Source organism: Hemitrygon akajei, chromosome 31 (assembly GCF_048418815.1).
Source record: "Hemitrygon akajei chromosome 31, sHemAka1.3, whole genome shotgun sequence".
Lineage (NCBI taxonomy): Eukaryota > Metazoa > Chordata > Chondrichthyes > Myliobatiformes > Dasyatidae > Hemitrygon > Hemitrygon akajei.
Window position 1 is genome coordinate 22,668,888 of NC_133154.1, and position 21,816 is coordinate 22,690,703.

Genomic DNA, 21,816 nt, shown 5'->3' on the forward strand with positions numbered 1-21,816 from the left:
GTTTGTTAATCCAGATTCCAGTGTCTACAGCCTCTTGAATCCTTACTTGTACCTACTTTTGATTTTTGCTTGGGATTCTGAAGTTTTGACCTGATTATTAAGATTCGGCAGGAATGGTTCTACCTTCATTGTGAAGACAGTCATGGCAGTCACAAATTCCAGTTTCAGAATCCAATCTGCAACCCAACTCGCTCCTGCACGTGGGGTACAAGATACTGCAGATTACTGCAAGACCCTACAAAGGACTGTGAGGACTGCTGAGATAGTCGGGGGGGGGGGGGTGCGTCTGTTTTCCACCCATCTTGGATAATTACCAAGAGCGCTGTGTTAGCCTTCTCAAGGATCCCTCTCATCCGCCCAGCAAACTCTTAGATCTCCTACCATCAGGCAGGAGGTATGATAGCATTAGGATAAGGACTGTTAGGATGGGAAACAGCTTCTTCTCCCAGACTCTGTGTTACCAGGTTTGGAGATGGCCCAAGTGCGGAGTGAGAGACGCTGAAGCAGGTTGATTGTTCACAAACTTTAATGTGGATGGTGTTAAAGGAAAACAAACAATAAACGCTAGTCGAAATAGGGCTGTTGACTAAAACTCTCAAATGGTAAACGAAGCCTACACTGTGGCTGGAAAGAAAATCTAAACATTAAATGAATACTGCTGGCCTACAGAGTCAGTTGACTCGAAAGTCCAATTTCTCAAGGAGGGCCGAATGCAAACAGGTAGCGAAGCGTTGCTGTGCTCTGTCCAAGTCTCGAAAAGCACTACGATGACAAGTATGGAGTTAAACGCTATCACAATTAAATAATAATTAGCTGACACGTGCAAATTCACAAGCACAATTGCCTTATCTACTGCGCTGCGGAATCCGTGGTTGTGACACCATGAGACTACTGAACTCCTTACTCCCACCCAGGTCTCACCATGAAGCCCAGTAGCATTATACTGTTGACAAATTTACCTATGATTGTTAATTTCTTTGTGGTAATATTACTTTATGTTGTGCGTGTGAGTATGTACTGTTTTGTTCACCATGGTCTGGAGGAACGTTGTTTCGTTTGGTGGTATATGTGATACGATTGAAGTGACGATAGACTAGATCCTGAACTTGACGCTGGAAATTGGAACAACGCGCAATCTAATGGAGGAACTCTGCGGGTTGAGTGGCATCTGTTGGGCCATTGAGGGTTAATGGTTTTGCTCAGAACTGAAGGTTTTTGACCCAAAACATCAACGATTACTTTCCTCCTCGTCCGCTGATTTCCCCAAGAAGATTGTTTGCCCCTCCTCAACCTGTCTCCTTCCATTTTCTTCCAAAGATAACCTCGGCCTTCAGTCTTCCCAGCCACAGTTTCTTATCCTCATACTGTCGGCCTAATTCTGCTCCTGTGCCTTATGGTCTCATAAACATCCATTTCTCTGAAGTCATTGAATAGTGTACCATAGAAACAGGCCCTTTGGCCAGTCTGATCCATGACGACCATCTAAGCCAGTCCCACTTGCTCACATTTAGCCCGTATCCCCCAGAACCCTTCTTCTCCATGTTCCTGTCCAAGTGTTTTTTTTTTAAATGTTGCTATTTACCTGCTTTAACCACCTTTCTCTGGCAGCTTGTTCCACTCTCTGACTGTACTGGGTGAAAAAGTCACCCCATGGATCCCCTACCCATCTCTACCTGTGCCCTCCAGTTCTTGGTTCCTCAGCCTCAGTAAAAAGACTGAGCACATTCAGTTCAGATATTCTTCTTTCTCATTTTTCACACCTCCAAAATGTAGGGAGGCCATTCAGTCCATTGCATCCGTGGGGCTATCAGAGTAATCCCATTAGTCCTGTTCCCCCAATTATTTCCCTGTAATCACGTCCCTATCCCTTCTTCCCAGATTCCACCCCTCAGCCCACACCCAAGGGGCAAGTTACAGTAGCCAATTAAACCACCAACCTTCACGTCGTTGAGATGTGGGAGGAAACAGGGGAAAATCCACACGGTCACAGGGAAAACTTGCAGACTCCATGCAGACAGCACCAGAGGTTGGGCTTCGACCTGGGTTATTATGAGGCATCGCATCTACCTGTTGTCTCAATGAGGCATCCAGTTTAGAGATTGTCTTGACATCACACGGTAACGCCTTCAGGTAGGAAGTAGAGGAACCTGAGGACACACACTCAATGTTTTGGGAGCAACTACTCTACTCTTCCCTCAGGTTTCTGAATGACCCATGAAAATGACCACACTAATGAAAGCTGTTGGTACGCTGGCCTTTATAAATCAGAGCATTGAGTATAGGAGTTGGGATGTCATGTTAAAATTGTACAAGGCATTGGTGAGGCCAAATTTGGAGTATTGTGTACAGTTCTGGTCACTGAATCATAGGAAAGATGTCAACAAAATAGAGAGTACAGTGGAGATTTACTAGAATGTTACCTGGGTTTCAGCACCTAAGTTACAGAGAAAGGTTGGACAAGTTAGGTCTTTATTCTTTGGAGTGTAGAAGCTTGAGGGGGGACTTGATAGAGGTGTTTAAAATTATGAGGGGGATAGATAGAGTTGACGTGGATAGGCTTTTTCCATTGATAGTAGGGGAGATTCAAACTAGAGGACATGAGTTGAGAGTTAAGGAGCAAAAGTTTAGGGGTAACACGAGGGGGAACTTCTTTACTCAGAGAGTGGTAGCTGTGTGGAACGAGCCTCCAGTAGAAGTGGTAGAGGCAGGTTCGATATTGTCATTAAAAACAAAAAAATTGGATAGGTATATGGACAGGAAAGGAATGGAGGGTTATGGGCTGAGTGCAGGTCAGTGGGACTAGGTGAGAGTAAGCATTCGGCACGGACTAGAAGGGCCAAGGTGGCCTGTTTCCGTGCTGTAATTGTTATATGTTATATGGTTAATTTGCTGTCTTTTTGCACTATATACATATAATTCACTGATTTTATTAGAATATATATAAATAGTCCTGTGCAAAAGTCTTAGGCATATATATACAGCTAGGGTGCCCAAGACCTTTGCACTGTACTGTATTTGTCCGCGTGGAGTGGAGACCAAGTTTGTAAATTTGAGGGAATTAAATGTTGGGAATGGCGAGGCTAGAGCGCCGCGGGAGGGGTGTGGGACAGGTGGCAGAGAAGGAGTGCCAGGGGTGGGGGGCACGGGCGCAGACACACCCAGCCCCGAGACACCAGGTGAGGTCATCTGTTTCCAAGCAACTGGTTCGCTGATCATTACAGAATGTCTCTCTGGTGCTTCCCGCTCCCTCCCCTCTCCCTTCCCCCGTTCCCAACCATGATTCCCCTCTCCCTGCCCTATTTCCACTCTCAGTCCACAACAGAGACCCATATCAGAATCAGGTTTGCCATCACTCACATATATGATGAATTTTTTTCTTTTTGTGGCAACAGTACAGTGCAAAACGTAAGATTACTACAGTACTGTGCAAAAGTCTTAGGGCACTCTAGCTATAGACAGTATACTGTATGTGCCTAAGAAATTTGCTCAGTACTGTATACAGATTATAGATATTTTAACATTTTATTTTTATATTTTATATTTTTATATATTTATATGTATTTTTATTAATTTTCATTATAATTTAAAGTCATAGAGTTCTAAAACTCTAAATTTATCATAATGTTAATGTACTGCTGCCAAAAACCAACAAATTTCATGACCTACAACATGACTAATTCTGATTCTTCGTACATTTTCTTGCCTGCTCTCTTCCCGCCATCGACAGGTTCATCTTTGAGATGATTGGGCTGAAGAGAGTTCTGACCATCAAGAACTGCACCCTGGCTGACGACGCAGAATACGAGTGCGTCATCGGAGACGACAAGTGTACCGCTGACCTTTTTGTAAGGGGTTAGTGCGGCCTCCTCGTAATCTTCAGTAGCCGGGGCAGGGGAGGGGTGGGATGGCTTTGGGAGCGGTGGGCAGGTAGAACTGTCACCTTTACATTGCATCAGTTCTTCACATAACGATCAGAGCCTGAGAACTCGAGCAGTCTTCCAGACGTAGAACTCTACAGCGCAGGGACAGGCTGTTCAGCCTGTAGAGCTGAGCTGAACTAATTAAACCAAAGGGTGGAGAATCTGTGGAAATCATTGTCACAGACGGCTGCGGAGGCTCAGTCTTTGGGGAAGGTTAAAGTGGAGGTTGATGGCTTCTTGATTAGTAAAGATGTCAAAAGTTACGGGGAGAAGGCAGGAGAAGGGGGTTGAGAGGGGTAATAAATCAGCCATGATGGAATGGCAGAGCAAACTCGATGGGCCAAATGGCCTAATTCTGCTACCACATCTTATGGTCATATGACACGGCACATAATGATGATGTCATATGACATGGCACATATTGATGATGATGATGATGGTGATGGTGGATTGTGTAGAAGACTGATTGTGGAGTAGGTTTATATTGACCAGTACAACATGGTGGGCCGTGTACCGTGTGGTACTGTTCTGTGTTCTGTGTTCCATCAATCCTGCCAGCACATTCCAGACACCTGTGTTTAAAAAAATAAAATTGCCCTGCTCATCTTTAGACTTACCCCCCTCATTTTAAACGAGTGCCCTGCAGTAGGGCTTGGACTGACAGGTTTTGGGGAGGTGCTTAGTAATTGATTGAGTTAGAACATGGGAAGACAGTAAGAGGATGTAGGTTGTAGTGTTACAGTTACACAGAAAGTGCAGATGGACAGAAAGGTGCGAGTGTCATGATGAAGCAAACTGGGAGATCAAGAGATGGTCCTTTAGCCTATAAAAGATCCATTCAAGAGTCTTCCAACAGCGGGTAGAAGTTGTCCTTGAGTCTGGTGGTACGTATTCTCAAGCTTTTATGTCTTCTTCCCAATGGCGGGGGAGAGGAGAGAGGATGGCCGGTGAGGGACAGGGTTAGGTTGGCTGCTTCCCCAAGCCAGCGGAGGGAAGGTTGGGTTTCGTGATGGAGATTGGTCCCTTCAGGTTGTTAGAAGATGGCTAGACCTGTAAACCAATTTGGGAGAATATTGTCAGTAGTGGTAGAACTGAGATCTAAGAATAGAATGATTATAATTAAAAGGAGGAATGAAGGACATTACAGCCCAGTACAGACCATTCAGCCCATGATGGTGTGCAGACTTTTTAACCTATTCTAACATCTATCTAACTCTTCTCTCCCACGTAGCCCTCCATTGTTCTATTGTCCTATCCAGGAGTCTCTTAAATGTCCCTCATGTATCTGCCTCTACCAGCACCACGCTGGCAGCACTTTCAAGGCACCTATAAAATCTCCATGTAAAAAAAAACTACTGATGTCCCCCACCCCCTTTACTTCCCTCCAGTCACCTTAAAATAACGCCCCCTTGTATAGCCATTTCCGCCCCGGGAAAAAGTCTCTGGATATCCACTCGATCTGTGCCTCTTGTCATCTTGCACACTTCTGTGAATTCACCTCTCAAGAAAAAGCCCAAGCTCACTTGAACTATCCTCATTGGGCATGCTCTTTAATCCAGGCAGCATCCTTGTAAATCTCCTCTGCACCCTCTCTAGATCTTCCACATCCTTCCTATAATGAGGTGACCAGAACCGAACACAATGTTCCAGTTTTGGTCCAGTCGAGATTTTCTAGAGCTGCAACATTACCTTGAAGTTCTTCAGCCCAGTCCCTTGACTAACGAAAGCCAGCACACTGCTGTGCTTCTTACTGGAATGCTTGACTGGGATGAGACTTCAGAGAAAGATTTGGCTTTGGTTGACAAGGTCTATTCAATAAATCGCTGTCAGTCGACCTCATGACGAATGGATCTGCTGAGAGCAGATCGAAACAAGTGGCCACGCTCTGTCTCCTTTGTGGGAAGCTGAGGAAAAGACAGTCAGACCAATCATGATGTGGGTAGTGAGTGTGTCAGTAAGGGAAAGTGCACACAATTGAGCCGGTGTACCCCGGATCGTGACACGGCAGGAATAAATGGTGAAAGAACAAAACTGAGGACTCCTTCTGAGAATGCACGCAAGCTTTGGAATGAGGCAATGGTCACGATCAAATGGATGCTACAGAGAGGTGTGCAAAGTGACAAGGTCTGGAAATTAACTATTGGAAGAGATGGGCAAAATGGGAAAAGGAAACGGGGTGGCCATAAGACATAGGCGCAGAATTAGGCCATTCGGCCCATTGAGTCTGCCCTGCCTCTCCATCATGGCTGATTTATTATCCCTTTCAACCCCACTCTCCTGCCTTCTCCCATAACTTTTGACACCCTTACTAATCAAGAACCTGTCAACCTCCGCATGAAATATACCCAGTGACTTGGCCTCTACGGATGCCCGTGCAATGAATTCCACAGATTCGCCACCCCCTGGGTAAAGAAATTCCCCCTCACCTCTGTTGTAAAGGGGCATCCTTTTATTCTGAGGCTGTGCCCTCTGGTCCTAGAATCGCAGACTGTTGATTAAAAATGGGATGGAGGCAGTGGATCTCAGCTGAGGAAGTCAGGAAGAAGATGTAATGCTTAGGGAATTGAGGATTGTGGAGAGGAATTGAGAGTGGGTGGTGAATTGAACAGTCGGCCATGGCAGGCAACACACAGCAGGTCAAGCAGCATCTATGGAGGGGTATAAATAGTTGCTGTTTCAGGTTGTGACCCTTCAGAGACGGGAAAGAAATGGGGCGGAAGCCAGAATATGAAGTTGGGGGGAGGAGGAGAAGAAGTACAAGTTGGTGGGTGATAGGTGAGACCAGGTTTTGGGGGGGGAGGAGAAGAAGTACAAGTTGGTGGATGATAGGTGAGACCAGGTTTTGGGGGGGGAGGAGAAGAAGTACAAGCTGGTGGGTGATAGGTGAGACCAGGTTTTGTGGTGGGGGAGGAGAAGAAGTACAAGTTGGTGGGTGATAGGTGAGACCAGGTTTTGGGGGGGGGGAGGAGAAGAAGTACAAGCTGGTGGGTGATAGGTGAGACCAGGTTTTGGGGGGGGGGAGGAGAAGAAGTACAAGTTGGTGGGTGATAGGTGAGACCAGGTTTTGGGGGGGGAGGAGAAGAAGTACAAGTTGGTGGGTGATAGGTGAGACCAGGTTTTGGGGGGGGAGGAGAAGAAGTACAAGCTGATGGGTGATAGGTGAGACCAGGTTTTGGGGGGGGGAGGAGAAGAAGTACAAGCTTATGGGTGATAGGTGAGACCAGTTTTTGGGGGGGGGAGGAGAAGAAGTACAAGTTGGTGGGTGATAGGTGAGACCAGGTTTTGGGGGGGGGAGGAGAAGAAGTACAAGTTGGTGGGTGATAGGTGAGACCAGGTTTTGGGGGGGGGAGGAGAAGAAGTACAAGCTGGTGGGTGATAGGTGAGACCAGGTTTTGGGGGTGGGGGGAGGAGAAGAAGTACAAGCTGGTGGGTGATAGGTGAGACCAGGTTTTGGGGGGGGGGGGCAGGAGAAGAAGTAGAAGTTGGTGGGTGATAGGTGAGACCAGGTTTTGGGGGGGGGAGGAGAAGAAGTACAAGTTGGTGGGTGATAGGTGAGACCAGGTTTTTGGGGGGGGGGGAGGAGAAGAAGTAGAAGTTGGTGGGTGATAGGTGAGACCAGGTTTTTGGGGGGGGGGGAGGTGGTTGAAGGTGGATGGGTGGGGGAGGGGGATGAAGTAAGAAACTGGGATGTGATAGGTGGAAAAGGTAAAGGACTAAAGAAGAACAAATTTGATTGGAGGGTAGAGTAGACCAAGAAAGAAAAGGAAGGAAGGGCACCAGTGGGAGGACGTGGGCAGCTGAGGAGAAGGGAAGGGGTGAGAGGGGAACAAGATTGGTGAATAAAAAAAGAGAGAAGGAAGGAGGGGGGAGAGATTACTGGAAGTTTGAGATGTTGGTGTTCGTGCCAGCAGGTTGGAGGCTAGTCAGACGAAATATGAGAAGTTGCTCCTCCATATGAGAAGCACCTCAGATAGTGAGGATCCTTAGGGTGCTGCCTCTTGAAGATGTTTAAAAGAAACGTTAAGTGCCTTTCTCTTGCTGCTTTGCTTGGTTCTTTGGTTCCGGGAGACGGAAGCTGAGGCCCCAGAGCCCTCTGTAAATATTGTTTCTGTCTCAGAACCTCCTGTCACCATTGTCGTACCCCTGGATGACCAGCACGTGTACGTGGATGACCGGGTTGAGTTTGACTGCGAGGTGTCAGAAGAGGGAGCCGTGGTTGTCTGGTAAGAGAGCTTTCTCTCTCTCTCTGCTTGCCATCCTGAGATGGTGGGTTGGTGGGAGGGGGGCGCAGGGGTCATGGTGTCAGGGTTTGCAGCATCATCTGTGACTGCACGCAAGAGGGACCAGGAGTGCACGGAGAAAGTCATGGGCAATTGAGTAGAGATGTAGATATTGGTTTACTAAAGCTTGACTTGTGTACTGTTCAGACAGATAAGGTGATTAGCACAGCACATTGAGCCGTGACAAGGTAAAACAATAGCAATGCAGAATAAATTAACAGCTACAGAGAAAGTGCAGAGCAGGTGTATGATAAAGAGCAGGCTCAAAACAAGGTAGGTTGTGACTCGAGCCAAGTTTATTGTAGTAGGGGACTGTGACTCGTTTTAGTGGGGTAGAAACTGTCCCTGAGGCTGGTGTGTGTCCCGTCAGGCATCCTATTTTCTGCCCAGTGAGAGGGGACAAAAGAGGAAGTGTCTGGAGTGGGAGGGGACTTTGACCCTGCTGACTATTAACTGAGGCAACAAGAAGTATAGACAGGTTTTTGTGTCATAATGAAGGGAAAGTTTCCACTTGAGTTGGAGGAACAGTAACCACAGAGACACAAATTTAGTGCAGAGAAACTAAATGATAATATTAATTTTTAATTATAACTTTACATAATCCTGTAGCAGATTAACTCAATCTGATTACTTATACAGGCACAGTCAAGATGCAAACATCATTCACCAAAATCCTGCTTTAAGATACAATCGTAAAAAAGGCACCATTCCTTACCATAAATACAGGCCTGATCCAGTCTTAGAGTCAAAGCCCTACAAATTATATTATGACCGATCCATAATTACAGACAGGATGATCCATAAGAACTGTCTGGATATAATACTACAGCATAAAGAAGCAAGAGCAAATTACTTGATAGATAAAAAGCCATTTCAAACACACACAACATACAGGAATCAATAAAATGGTGAATTAAAAGTGAAAGACTATGGAACATGATACATACTGTATAGCTAGGGTGCCTAAGACTTTTGTATAGTACTATATTTGTCAATGTGGAGTGGACAGCGAGTTTGTAAATCTAGCGGGAGCAAAGAATCAGATTAGATTAGATTAGATTCAACTTTATTGTCACTGTGCCGATTACAGATACAAAGCCAATGAAATGCAGTTAGCATCTAACCAGAAATGCAAAGAATAGTGTTATTTACAAAATAACTGTAAATAAAAAGTAAGTGCTACAGCACACAAATATAAAAGTACTGAGACAGTACAATATGGGTGCAATACTGCTTAGCGCTGTGATGTGAGGTTCAGCAGGGTCACAGCCTCAGGGAAGAAGCTCTTCCTGTGCCTGCTGGTGCGGGAGCGGAGGCTCCTGTAGCGCCTACCGGATGGGAGGAGAGTAAAAAGTCCACGGTTAGGGTGAGATGCATCCTTGATAATGCTTTTCGCCTTGCCCGTGTTGGGAATGGTGAGAGTGGAGTGCCACAGAAGGACAGGTGGCAGAGAAGGGGTACCTAGGGAGGGTGGGGGTGGTGCAGGTGCAGACACATCCAGCCCTGAGATACTAAGCAAGGTCATTTGATTCCAAACAACTGGTTTATTGATCATTACAGAATGTCTCTCTAGTGCTTTGCTCTCCCGTCCCCTTTTCCCAACCTTGATTCCCCTCTCCCTGCCCTCTTCCCACTCTCAGTCCACAATAGAGACCCAAATCAGAATCAGGTTTATCATCACTCGCATAGGTCATGAAATTTGTTTATTTTTCTGTGGTAGCATTACAGTGCAGTACATACGAGGCGGTGATTGATAAGTGTGTGGCCTAAGGTAGAAGGAGTCAATTTTAGAAAGCCTAGCACATTTATTTTTCAACATAGTCCCCTCCTACATTTACACACTTAGTCCAGTGGTCGTGGAGCATGCAGAACTTGGACCTCCAGAAAGAGTCCACAGATGGGTGATTGATAAGTTCGTGGCCTAAGGTAGAAAGAGATGAGTTATTAACTTCAAACTTTGTGCATAATCACTCAAAGAGTTGCTCTACATGTGCATGTAATGAGAGCTGTATAACTCATCTCCTTCTACCTTAGGCCATGAACTTATCAATCACCCATCTGTGGACAATTTCTGGAGGTCCATATGCTCCACGACCGCTGGACTAAGTGTGTAAATGTAGGAGGGAACTATGTTGAAAAATAAATGCGCTAGGTTTTCTAAAATTGACTCCTTCTACTTTAGGCCACGAACATATCAATCACCCCTCGTACAATTAGTCCAGTACTATGCAGAAGTCCTAGGCACCCTGTCTATATATATGTGTCCAAGTGTACTGTACTGTATACAGTCCATGTGTGCAAAGATGCAATGAAAAGCTTACTTACGGCAGCATCACAGGCACAAAGTGTTAGATAAGCAGCATTCACAAGGAAAGAACAGAAATTACACCAAAATTATTAATGACAAAGTTATTAATATGCTGTGCTGTAATGTTCTATGGCTCTATCCACTTAGTGGCCACCTCATGAAATACACTTGTACACCTGCTCAGTAATGCAGACATCTAATCAGCCAATCAAAAGCATGCAGACATGGTCAAGAGGTTGAGTTGTCACTGAGACCAGACATCAGGACAGGGAAGAAATGTGATCTAATTGACTTTGACCTTGGAGTCATTATTGGAGTTTATTGACATACAGTGAAGAATAGGCCCTTCCGGTCCTTTGAGCTGTGCCCCCAGCAATCTCCCTACTTAACCCCGGCCGAATCACGGGACAGTTTACAATGACCAAGTTACCAACCAACCGGTACGTCTTTGGACTGTGGGAGGAAACCGGAGCTTCCAGAGGACACCCAGGCGGTCACGGGGAGAACCAACAAACTCCTTACAGGCAGCGCAGGAATTGAACCCGGATCACTGGTACTGTAAAGCGTTGTTAGACAGGGTGGTTTCAGTATCTCAGGAACTGCTGACCTCCTGGGATTTGTACGCCCTGCAGCCTGTCGAATTTGCAGAGAATGGCGGGAAAAACAAACAAAACCCAGTGGGTGAGAATGCCTTGTTTAATGAGCAAGGTCAGAGGTGAATGGCCAGAGGGGTTCAAGCTGGCAGGAAGGTGACAGTAACTCAATGACCATGCGTTACAACGGCTGTGTGCATCTCTGAACACACACCATTTCGAACCTTGAAGCGGATGAGCTACAGCAGCAAAAGACCACACTGAGTTTCACTCCAGTACCTCATAAAGTGGCCACTGAGTGTAGTTTTGTGGTTATGAAACTTTTTCACTGGATCGCGGTACGTGTGACACTAATAAACCAATTTGGAACCAGGTTACACAGGGACAAGTGCAACATATTGGTCAAAGGGAGCGGGAAGCAGTTTGGGAGGGAGCTCCCAGTCGAGGATGTGGTGAAAAAGGGGTGCATAGCCTATCCAAAGCCCTTAACTCTTCTCTTTCCTTGCTTGGCTGCTTTTCGTAGGTCGAAGGACGGAGTTGATGTGACTCGAGATGATGCCACGAAATATCGCATGAAGAAGGATGGGAAGAAGCACTTCCTGATCATCAACGAGGCCACCAAAGAGCATTGTGGCCGCTACAAGATCAAGACCAATGGGGGCGAATCTGAGGCTGATCTGATCGTGGAAGGTATGGGATAATGAGACATTGGACGGCCGGGGGTCTGGACCACAGGAAGGGAGAGTCGTTCACCTCATTTACTTGGTTCATTCCCGCTGGTTCCTTCATTCAACAAATCATAGATCACACACTCAAAAACACTTTTCTGTTCAGGCTGGTGAATTGGGGATTTATAGAAGGTTCAAAATTACGAGGACATTTTGGGAAGGTGGTTTCTATTGGTACCACAAATTATTAATAAGAAACATTGATCAGACTGTGCTTAGAGTATTGTCAGCAGTTTTGGCCCCTCATCTAAGGAAGAGGAGATGTATGGAGAGGGATTCTGTCAATGGAGAGGGTTCAGAGGAGGTTCACGAGAATGAGTGTGTTTGTATATGAGAAGTGTTTAATTGCTCTGGGTCTGTACTCGCTGGAGTTTAGAAGAATGGAGGGGGGATCTCATTGAAACCTATCAAGTACTGAAAGGCCTAGATAGAGTGGACATGGAGAGGATGTGTTCATTAGTGGGAGAGCCTAGGACCAGAGGGCACAGCCTCAGAATAGACACATGTCCCTTTAGAACAGAGATGAGGAGGAATTTCTTTATCCAGAGGATGGTGAGACTGTGGAATTGATTGCCACAGGTGACTGTGGAGGCCAAGTCATTGGAGGTGATTAAAGCGGAGGTTGGTAGGTCCTTGATTAGTAAGGGTGTCAAAGGTTATGGGGAGAAGGCAGGAGAATGGGGTTGAGAGGGATAGTAACTCAGCCATGGTGGTAAGGGGGAACAGACTCGAGGGGCCAAACTATCTAATTCTACTCCTTTCTCAGAGCGCGCAGACCAGTGCTAAAATGGCCCTATCCGTAACTCTACCGCACATTCTATTGTCTACATATAAATAACCCGAGAGCCTTGATTAGATCCCAGCTTGTAACATACTCCCAGGTACTTGTTTGTCGTATTAACCACCTAAAATCCTCCTATAACTCACTCCCAAGCACTCGGTGGTAGTTTAAATCATTGCAACCATGTGGACAGATCCTGGGCTGTAACTAACTTCCAAGCCCTTGTTATTAAAATCAACCATCTGAACCCCTTGGTTAGACTGCAAGAGTGTAACTCACTCCCAAACATTTGTTCTCAGTATTAACCCTTTAGTATTAACCATCCAAACCCTGGATCAGATTCTCACCTGTAACTCATTCCCAAGTGCTAGTATTAATCATCTGGATTGATTCAAGCTTGTAATTCCCTCCCAGGTATCAATCATTTTATATTATTTTGAGGTAAAGTGTGGAACGAACCCCACCACTCAGCAACCCTAGCCTCAATCACAGGACAATTTACAATGAATAATTAACCTACTAACTGCAACGTCTTTTGACTGTGGGAGGAAACCAGAGTACTCGCAGGAAACCCACATGTTCACCCGGAGGACGTACAGACTCTTTGCAGAGGACGTCGGAATCGAACTCTGAACTTTGACGCCCCGAGCTGTAATAGTGTCGCGCTAACCGCCACGCTACCATGGCGTATGTTTAAGCACGACCAAAACCTAACTCTAATTTAAATTGTGGACTATCTGTGTCCAAGGATCTGATCTTCTGAATATAACGAACTCCCGATGAGTACTCCGATTAGATATGGCGAAGATATTTCCCATGCTAGGGGAGTCCAGGACAAGAGGGCACGACTTCAGGATTGAAGGACGCCCATTTAGAACAGAGATGCGGAGAAATTACTTTAGTCAGAGGGTGGTAAATCTGTGGAATTTGTTGCCACGAGTGGCTGTGGAGGCCAAGACATTGGGTACATTTAAGGCAGAGGTAAATAGGTTCTTGATTAGCCGGGGCATCAAAGGGTATGGGGAGAAGGCAGGGGAGTGGGGATGAGTGGAAGAATTGGATCAGCCCATGATTGAATGGGAGTAGATTCGATGGGCCGAATGGCCTACTTCTGCTCCTAGATCTTATGGTCTTATGTAACTCCCTTGATAATAACTTGCTTCCACCAAGTCAGACCACAGCAGTGAGAAAAGGCATAATCTCATCTGTGGGCTGACTGAGGGGGTCTGGTGGCCAGGGCAACGGGCGGCTGCCGCTGCTTCACAGCTCCAGAGATCACGGTTCGATCCTGGTCTTGGGTGCTGTCCCTGTGGAGTTTGCACGCTCTTCCTGTGTGGATTTCTTCCCACATCCCAAAGGCGTGCGGGTTTGTGGGTTAATTGGTATGTAGATTCTGGGCAGAATAAAGTGGGATGAGTGTAGAATGAATGTCAGTGGGTGATAGTCTGGACTCAATGGGCTTTCTTTTTACAATATTTTTATTCAGAAGAAAAAAAAGATTTACGGAGTGCAACACATAGATACATCTCAACATAACTTGTGTACATTAATAAAATTGATCAAAATGTTATAGCATAACACATAAAGGTATACCACTCTGTAATCAAAAATTTAAAGATAGGTCATACATCATAAAAGAAATTTTTTTATATATAAAAAAAGTCAACCCCCTACCAACTATCAAAGAAAAAAGCTGATGGATGACAATGGATAATTAGAAAAAAAAAACATATTCACTTAAGAATAGAAGATAAAAATATACATAAAAGTCTGTGCACTGTTAAACTTTATAAATTGGAAAAGTAATTTAGGAAAGGTCCCCAAATATCATAAAAAGATTGTTTCGAATTTAAGACTGAGCAGCAGATCTTTTCTAAATTTAAATATGACATAATATCACGTAGCCATTGAAGATGTGTAGGAGGAGTAGACTCCTTCTATTTAAGCAAGATTGCTCTTCTTGCTAAAAGAGAGGTAAAAACTAAAACCTGTAGGTTAGGAGTATTTAAAGTTATATCTTCATTTGCAATAATACCAAACAAGGCAGTAAGGGGATTTGGGTCAAATTGGACCCTAAAAAGTTGAGAGAAGGTATGAAATACTTCCCGCCAAAACTTTTCAATTGTAGGGCAAAACCAAAACATATGAATTAAAGAGGCATCAGCAGAGTTGCATTTATTACAAAGTGGAGAAACATTCGGGTAAAAACTGGAGAGCTTCTGTTTAGAAATGTAAGCTCTATGAACCACTTTAAATTGTAGAAGAGAATGACGAGCACAGAAAGATGATTTATTAACCTGTATAAGAATTTTATTCCATCTATCATCAGAAATCTGACAATTTAGGTCATCCTCCCAAGCTTTTTTTATTTTATCTAAAAAGTCTTGTCTAGAATCAATCAACAAGTTATAGATACCGGTAATAGAACCATTAACAAAAGGTTTTAAATATAAAAGATCGTCCAGTAAGTTTTTATCAGGACCTGTAGGAAAAGTAGCTAATTGGAAACGTAGAAAATCTCTAATTTGAAGGTATCTGTAAAAATGTGATTTTGGGAGTGCAAATTTTTTTGACAATTGGTCAAAAGAAGCAAGATGTCCTGAGATAAACAGGTCCCAAAAACACTTAATACCTAATTCATCCCAATCTTTAAAGACTTTATCAATCAAGGAAGGGATAAAAAAAAATTAAGGAGAATGGGAGATGATAATGAAAAATTCGCTAAACCAAAAAATTTTCTAAATTGAGACCAGATCCTTAAAGTTTGCTTAACAATTATGTTTTATTTGTTGAAAAAGAAAAGTATGATCCAAGAAGAGAGACAATAGAGGAATTTTTTACAGAATTAACTTCTAAAGAGACCCATGATGGGCAATCTTTACAATAAATATAATAGGACCAGAAAGTAATATTCCTTATATTGGCAGCCCAATAGTAAAACCTAAAATTGAGTAGGGCTAGTCCACCCATCTCTTTATTTCTTTGTAAGTAAACTTTACTTAAACGAGCTTGTTTATTATTCCAAATATAAGAGGTTAAAATTGAATCTAAAGAATCAAAGTACGTCTTAGGAATAAAAATAGGTAAGGCCTGAAAAAGATATAAAAATTTAGGAAGAATCTTCATTTTAATCGAATTAATTCGGCCAATTAGGGATAAAGAAAGAGGGGACCATTTAGAAAGTGTCTTTTTCACATAATTCAATAAGGGGTTTAAGTTTTCTTTGAATAAATTCTTGAAGTTTTTAATAATTGTTACACCTAAATATGTAAATTGACTTGTAACAACTTTGAACGGAAATTTGGCATTTTATGACATTAGGTCATTTAAAGGAAATAGCTCACTTTTATGTAGGTTCAGCTTATATCCTGAAAAAGAACTAAACTGGGAGATTAAAGAAAGAACCAAAGGTAAAGAAGTTTCAGTGTTAGAGATAAAAAGTAAAATATCATCAGCGTATAATGAAATTTTATGAGACATACCTTCCCTTAGTATACCAGAAATGTCCTTAGCTTCTCGAAGTGCTATTGCTAAGGGTTCTATAGCTAAAGCAAAAAGTAAAGGACTAAGAGGGCAACCTTGTCTAGTTCCCCGCTGTAATTTAAAGGGCTTAGAAATTTGGGAGTTAGTAATAACCTGAGCAGTAGGAGACAAGTAGATTAATTTAACCCAACAAATAAAATTAGGCCCAAAATTAAACTTTTCTAAGGTCTTAAAAAGATAATTCCAATCAAATCCTATCAAAGGCTTTTTCTGCATCTAAGGATAATATACACGCTGACATTTTTTTGGATGGTAAATATATCACATTCAATAACCGACGTATATTAAAATGTGAGTAACGATTTTTAATAAATCCTGTCTGGTCATGTGATATAATAGATGGTAGAATATTTTCAAGTCTTCGAGCTAAGATTTTGGCTAAAATTTTTGCATCAACATTTAATAAAGAAATCGGTCTGTATGAAGAACATTCAGCTGGATTTTTATTTTTTTTAAGAATAAGAGAAATAAAAGCTTCATAAAAAGATTGAGGGAGTTTACCTGATTTAAAGGACTCTGATAAAACAGAGGATAAATAAGGTGTAAGTAACGTAGTGAAAGTTTTATAAAATTCCCCAGGAAAGCCATCAGGTCTTGGGGTCTTACCAGAATGTAAAGCTCGTATAGCCTCAGCCACTTCTTCATTGGAAATAGGCTGATCTAACTGTGTTAGACTATCAGCAGACAAAGTAGGAATGTTGATATTACTGAAAAAGCGTTCATATAGGTATCATCTGAAGAAGAGTCAGACTGATACAACTTAAGGTAAAAGTCTTTAAATACGTTGTTAATTTCAGAATGGTCGGATGTCTTAGTTCCATTATCTTTAAAAATTTCTGTGATTGACTCAATGGGCTGAAGGGCCTGTTTCTGTACTGTATCTCTTTACAGCCTCTCTCATACCCCTCGACAGGATGAGTAAAAGGGAATGCTTTTTCTCTATAGGGGGCTGTAGGTAGAGCGAGCCTGTGTATTTTTGTCTGGTTGCATTGTAAAATAGAGGCTAGCTTACCACTTTACCGCACCAGCGATCTGGGTTCACTTCCCCTCGCTGTCTGTAAGGAGCTTATATGCTCTCCCCATGACTGTGTGTGACAAATGAAGGTAATCTTTCTTTAAAAGCACAAAATGCTGGCAGAACTCAGCAGGCCAGACAGCATCTATGGGAGGAGGTAGTGACGACGTTTTGGGCCGAAACGTCATCACTACCTCCTCCCATAGATGCTGTCCGGCCTGCTGAGTTCTGCCAGCATTTTGTGCTTTTATTTATTTCCAGCATCTGCAGATTCACTCGTGTAATCTTTCTTTAATCTTTAGACAAGGTCCTGGAGGTCCTGCAGAGTTTTGCCGACCTCACACTGAAAGCCCAGGAGCAGGCTGTCTTCATGTGTGAGGTGTCTGATGAGAAGGTGACAGGCAAGTGGCTGAAGAACGGAGTGGAGGTAATTCCCAGCAAACGCATCCACATCAGTCACATAGGCAGGTAAGTCCGCAATCTCTGCATTCTTGCTGGAATTTTGTTTCTCCCAGAGAGTGGTGGGTGTGTGGAACGCGCTGCCAGAGGTGATGCTAGAGGCAGACAGATTTACGAAGCTCTTAGAGAGGCACGTGTGTGATAGGAAAATGGAGGGTTATGTGGGAGGGAAGGGTCAGGTTGCTCTTAGAGCAGGTTAAAAGTTCGGGAAAGCATCGCTGTGCTTTAATATCCGACGTTAAGGGTTCGAATCCCACCGAGGTCGCTGGGGGGGGGGGGGGGGGGGGGGGGGGGGATGGTGCTTCTAAAAATTCAAATCGTAACAACAGATAAATGGAAGCAGATACAATCATGATGATTAAGAAGTTGTTAGAGAGACACGTGAATATATGGGGAATGGAGAGAGAGGGATCAGATACAGGTAGAAGTAATTTAGTTTAATCCGCCATCATGTTTGACACAGTGGGTCGAAGGGATATTTCTGTAGTGTATATATTGGTAAGTTGTTTTATTAGTGCCTCGTGTACTGAGATACAGTAAAAAAAATAGTTTTGCATGTTGTCCTCGCAGATCATTTAATCACAGCAGCATATTGAGGTAGTATGAAGAACGCAGAATGAAGTGTTACGGTTACAGGGAAAGTATTACGTTACAGCGGCACGGTGGTGTAGTGGTTAGCCCAACGCTTTACCATCCCGGCAACCCGGGTTCAATTCCCGCTACTGCCTGTACGTTCTCCCTGTGACCACGTGGGTTTCCTCCCGTAGTCCTAAGACGTGCGGGTCGGTAGGTTAGTTGGTCACGGTAAGTTGTCCTGTGATTAGGCGAGGGTTAATTCACGGAGTTGCTTGGCGGTGCAGCTCGAAGGGCCAGAAGGGCCATCCTACGCGGTATCTCACTAAATAAATAAATAAATAACAGTGCAGACAGTAAGATACAAGAGCCACCAGCAAGGTAGGTTGAGAGATCAAGAGCTCTTATTTTGTTCAGAGGTCCATTCAAGAGTCTTATAACGGTGGGATAGACTCTGTCCTCGAGCCTGGTGGTGTGAGCTTTCAAGCTTTTGTATCTTCTGCCCGATGGGAGCGAGAAGAGAGAAATCCCATGGTGGGTGGGATGGGGGTCGTTCCTCATGTTTGGCTGCTTTACTGAGGCAGTGGGAAGAGTAGACAGAGTCGGAAAACTTGTGGTATGTGTTGTTAGGCTTTTTGTCTCTGTGCTGGACAGGAGAGGGGGTGAAGAGAGACTCACTGGGTTGGGGTGGGTCTTTGATTCTAGGCAGTGGGAAGCGTAGCTGGCATCCTGTTTTTTTTTGTGATGGACTGAGCTGCGTCTGTAGGTCTCTGCAATTTCTTGTGGTCTTGGGCAGAGCAGTGGCTGTGCCTGTCTCCGTTGGTGACTGTTGTAAGCTTGGACTGACTGCCCGTCTGTGACACCTACTAGCCAGGCAGAGAGCTCACATACTGGGCAAGTCCAAGGCGACAGGTGGATTTGACAAGCATGCGTGGGGTAGTCGGTGCTGTGTGTTTGTGGATTAGCGCCTCTACGTGACTTCTCTTTCACCACTCGATCTCAGGGACCGCATTATTCACTCTGCCTCTGATTTTTCCCATCTCCAGAATCCATAAATTGGTCATCGACAATGTCACTCCAGAAGATGAAGGCGATTACACCTTTATTCCAGATGGCTACGCTCTCTCTATTTCTGCCAAGCTCAACTTCTTGGGTAGGTGGATCACTCTCATAATTTCCTTTGTCCACATTCACTCACATAGTCCACATAGGGGTTGTAATTAGGTATATGTAATGGATATATGTAATGGGTATATGTAATGGATATATGTAATGGGTATATGTGTAGTGTAGGCCTCCATTAGTCTTCGTAGACCATGGATTTGCACCTTGTAAAGTTTCCAGGGCGCAAGCCTGGGCAAGGATTTTTTATGGAAGACCGGCAGTTGTCCAAGCTGCAAGTCTCCCCTCTCCACACCACCAATGTTGTCCAAGGGAAGGGCATTAGGACCCATACAGCTTGGCACCGGTGTTGTCGCAGAGCAATGTGTGGTTAAGTGCCTTGCTCAAGGACACACACGCAGCCTCAGCCCAGGCTCGAACTAGCGACCTTCAGATCACTAGACGAACACCTTAACCACTTGGCCACACACCAGCACAATGGGTATATGTAATGGGTATATGTAATTGGTATATGTAATTTTCATTGTCCACATTAATTCATGTTGTCTTTATGGGATTGTAATTGTGAATATCTAATACTTCCACTACTGGATTGATGCATGATAAATATGTAATATTATAGATATATAATATACAACATAATATACTTTTATGTATACAATATATTAATACATACAAGACATTATGCAATACATAGTATAATATATTAATAAAATTATTAATAATGTGATAAATACTATAACAAGAATATAATAATGCATGAAGATCGTATGGGATTCTTAATTAGATATGTGTAGAATGTTCAGTATTATGGTTTAATATTCACAGAATATAATGGGCTGTAATTGAGTCAAAGTAGTCAAGTCAGAAATATTGTCCGTTCAATCTCCTGATGTGGCTTAGTTTCCACCAAGAAATGTGGATGCATTAGTGATAATTTTTCAAAACTCTTTAGATTCTGGATTAGTTCCTGAGGATTAGACGGTGGCTAATGTAACCCCACTTTTTAAAAAAGGAGGGAGAGAGAAACCGGGGAATTATAGACCGGTTAGTCTGACATCGGTGGTGGGGAAAATGCTAGAGTCGGTTATCAAAGATGTGATAACAGCACATTTGGAAAGAGGTGAAATCATCGGACAAAGTCAGCATGGATTTGTGAATGGAAAATCATGTCTGACGAATCTTATAGAATTTTTTGAAGATGTAACTAGTAGAGTGGATAGGGGAGAGCCAGTGGATGTGGTATATTTAGATTTTCAAAAGGCTTTTGACAAGGTCCCACACAGGAGATTAGTGTGCAAACTTAAAGCACACGGTATTGGGGGTATGGTATTGATGTGGATAGAGAATTGGTTGGCAGACAGGAAGCAAAGAGTGGGAGTAAACAGGACCTTTTCAGAATGGCAGGCAGTGACTAGTGGGATACTGCAAGGCTCAGTGCTGGGACCCCAGTTGTTTACAATATATATTAATGATTTAGACGAGGGAATTAAATGCAGCATCTCCAAGTTTGCGGATGACACGAAGCTGGGCGGCGGTGTTAGCTGTGAGGAGGATGCTAAGAGGATGCAGGGTGACTTGGATAGGTTAGGTGAGTGGGCAAATTCATGGCTGATGCAATTTAATGTGGATAAATGTGAGGTTATCCACTTTGGTTGCAAGAACAGGAAAACAGATTATTATCTGAATGGTGGCCGATTAGGAAAAGGGGAGGTGCAATGAGACCTGGGTGTCATTGTACACCAGTCATTGAAGGTGGGCATGCAGGTACAGCAGGCGGTGAAAAGGGCAAATGGTATGTTGGCATTCATAGCAAAAGGATTTGAGTACAGGAGCAGGGAGGTTCTACTGCAGTTGTACAAGGCCTTGGTGAGACCGCACCTAGAGTATTGTGTGCAGTTTTGGTCCCCTAATCTGAGGAAAGACATTCTTACCATAGAGTGAGTACAAAGAAGGTTCACCAGATTGATTCCTGGGATGGCAGGACTTTCATATGAAGAAAGACTGGATCAACTAGGCTTATATACACTGGAATTTTGAAGATTGAAGGGGGATCTTATTGAAACGTATAAAATTCAGGGGGTATGGAGAGAAAACAGGTACAGGGTTTTGAGTTGGATGATCAGCCATGATCATACTGAATGGCGGTGCAGGCTCGAAGGGCCGAATGGCCTACTCCTGCACCTATTTTTTTCTATGTTTAGTTATGGCTTCAAGTCCATAGTGGTGTAGTTGACATTGAACTGAAATGTCCCAGCTAGCCTTTCTGTCCAAGGACAATAAATGCTTACTTAATCCAGTTCAACCAGCTCAAAATGACTCTGGTATGGAAGGTCAAGTGGCAACATTTTACTTTAGTAGGTGTTTGAAAAGAACTGATATGTAAGATTATAGAGAGAGAAGAACTGATGGGTAAGGTTACAGAGAGAAAAGAATTGTTAGGTAAGGTTTAGAGAGAAGTCCAACACAATGGGACGTAATGTTACAATAAAAC

At 43.7% G+C, this 21,816-nt stretch overlaps 1 protein-coding gene across 2 annotated transcripts in view; it reads left to right on the forward strand.

The window, feature by feature from the left end:
* The window catches only part of LOC140719260 (myosin-binding protein C, fast-type-like), a 106,668-nt gene that overhangs the window by 42,870 nt on the left and 41,982 nt on the right, over positions 1 to 21,816 (forward strand). For both annotated transcript variants that reach the window (XM_073033754.1, XM_073033755.1), the window contains 5 exons: positions 3,728 to 3,852; positions 8,038 to 8,143; positions 11,625 to 11,791; positions 17,471 to 17,636; positions 19,247 to 19,353. In XM_073033754.1, the coding sequence (XP_072889855.1) occupies positions 3,728 to 3,852; positions 8,038 to 8,143; positions 11,625 to 11,791; positions 17,471 to 17,636; positions 19,247 to 19,353 (671 nt within the window). The remainder of the gene's footprint in view (positions 1 to 3,727; positions 3,853 to 8,037; positions 8,144 to 11,624; positions 11,792 to 17,470; positions 17,637 to 19,246; positions 19,354 to 21,816) is intronic.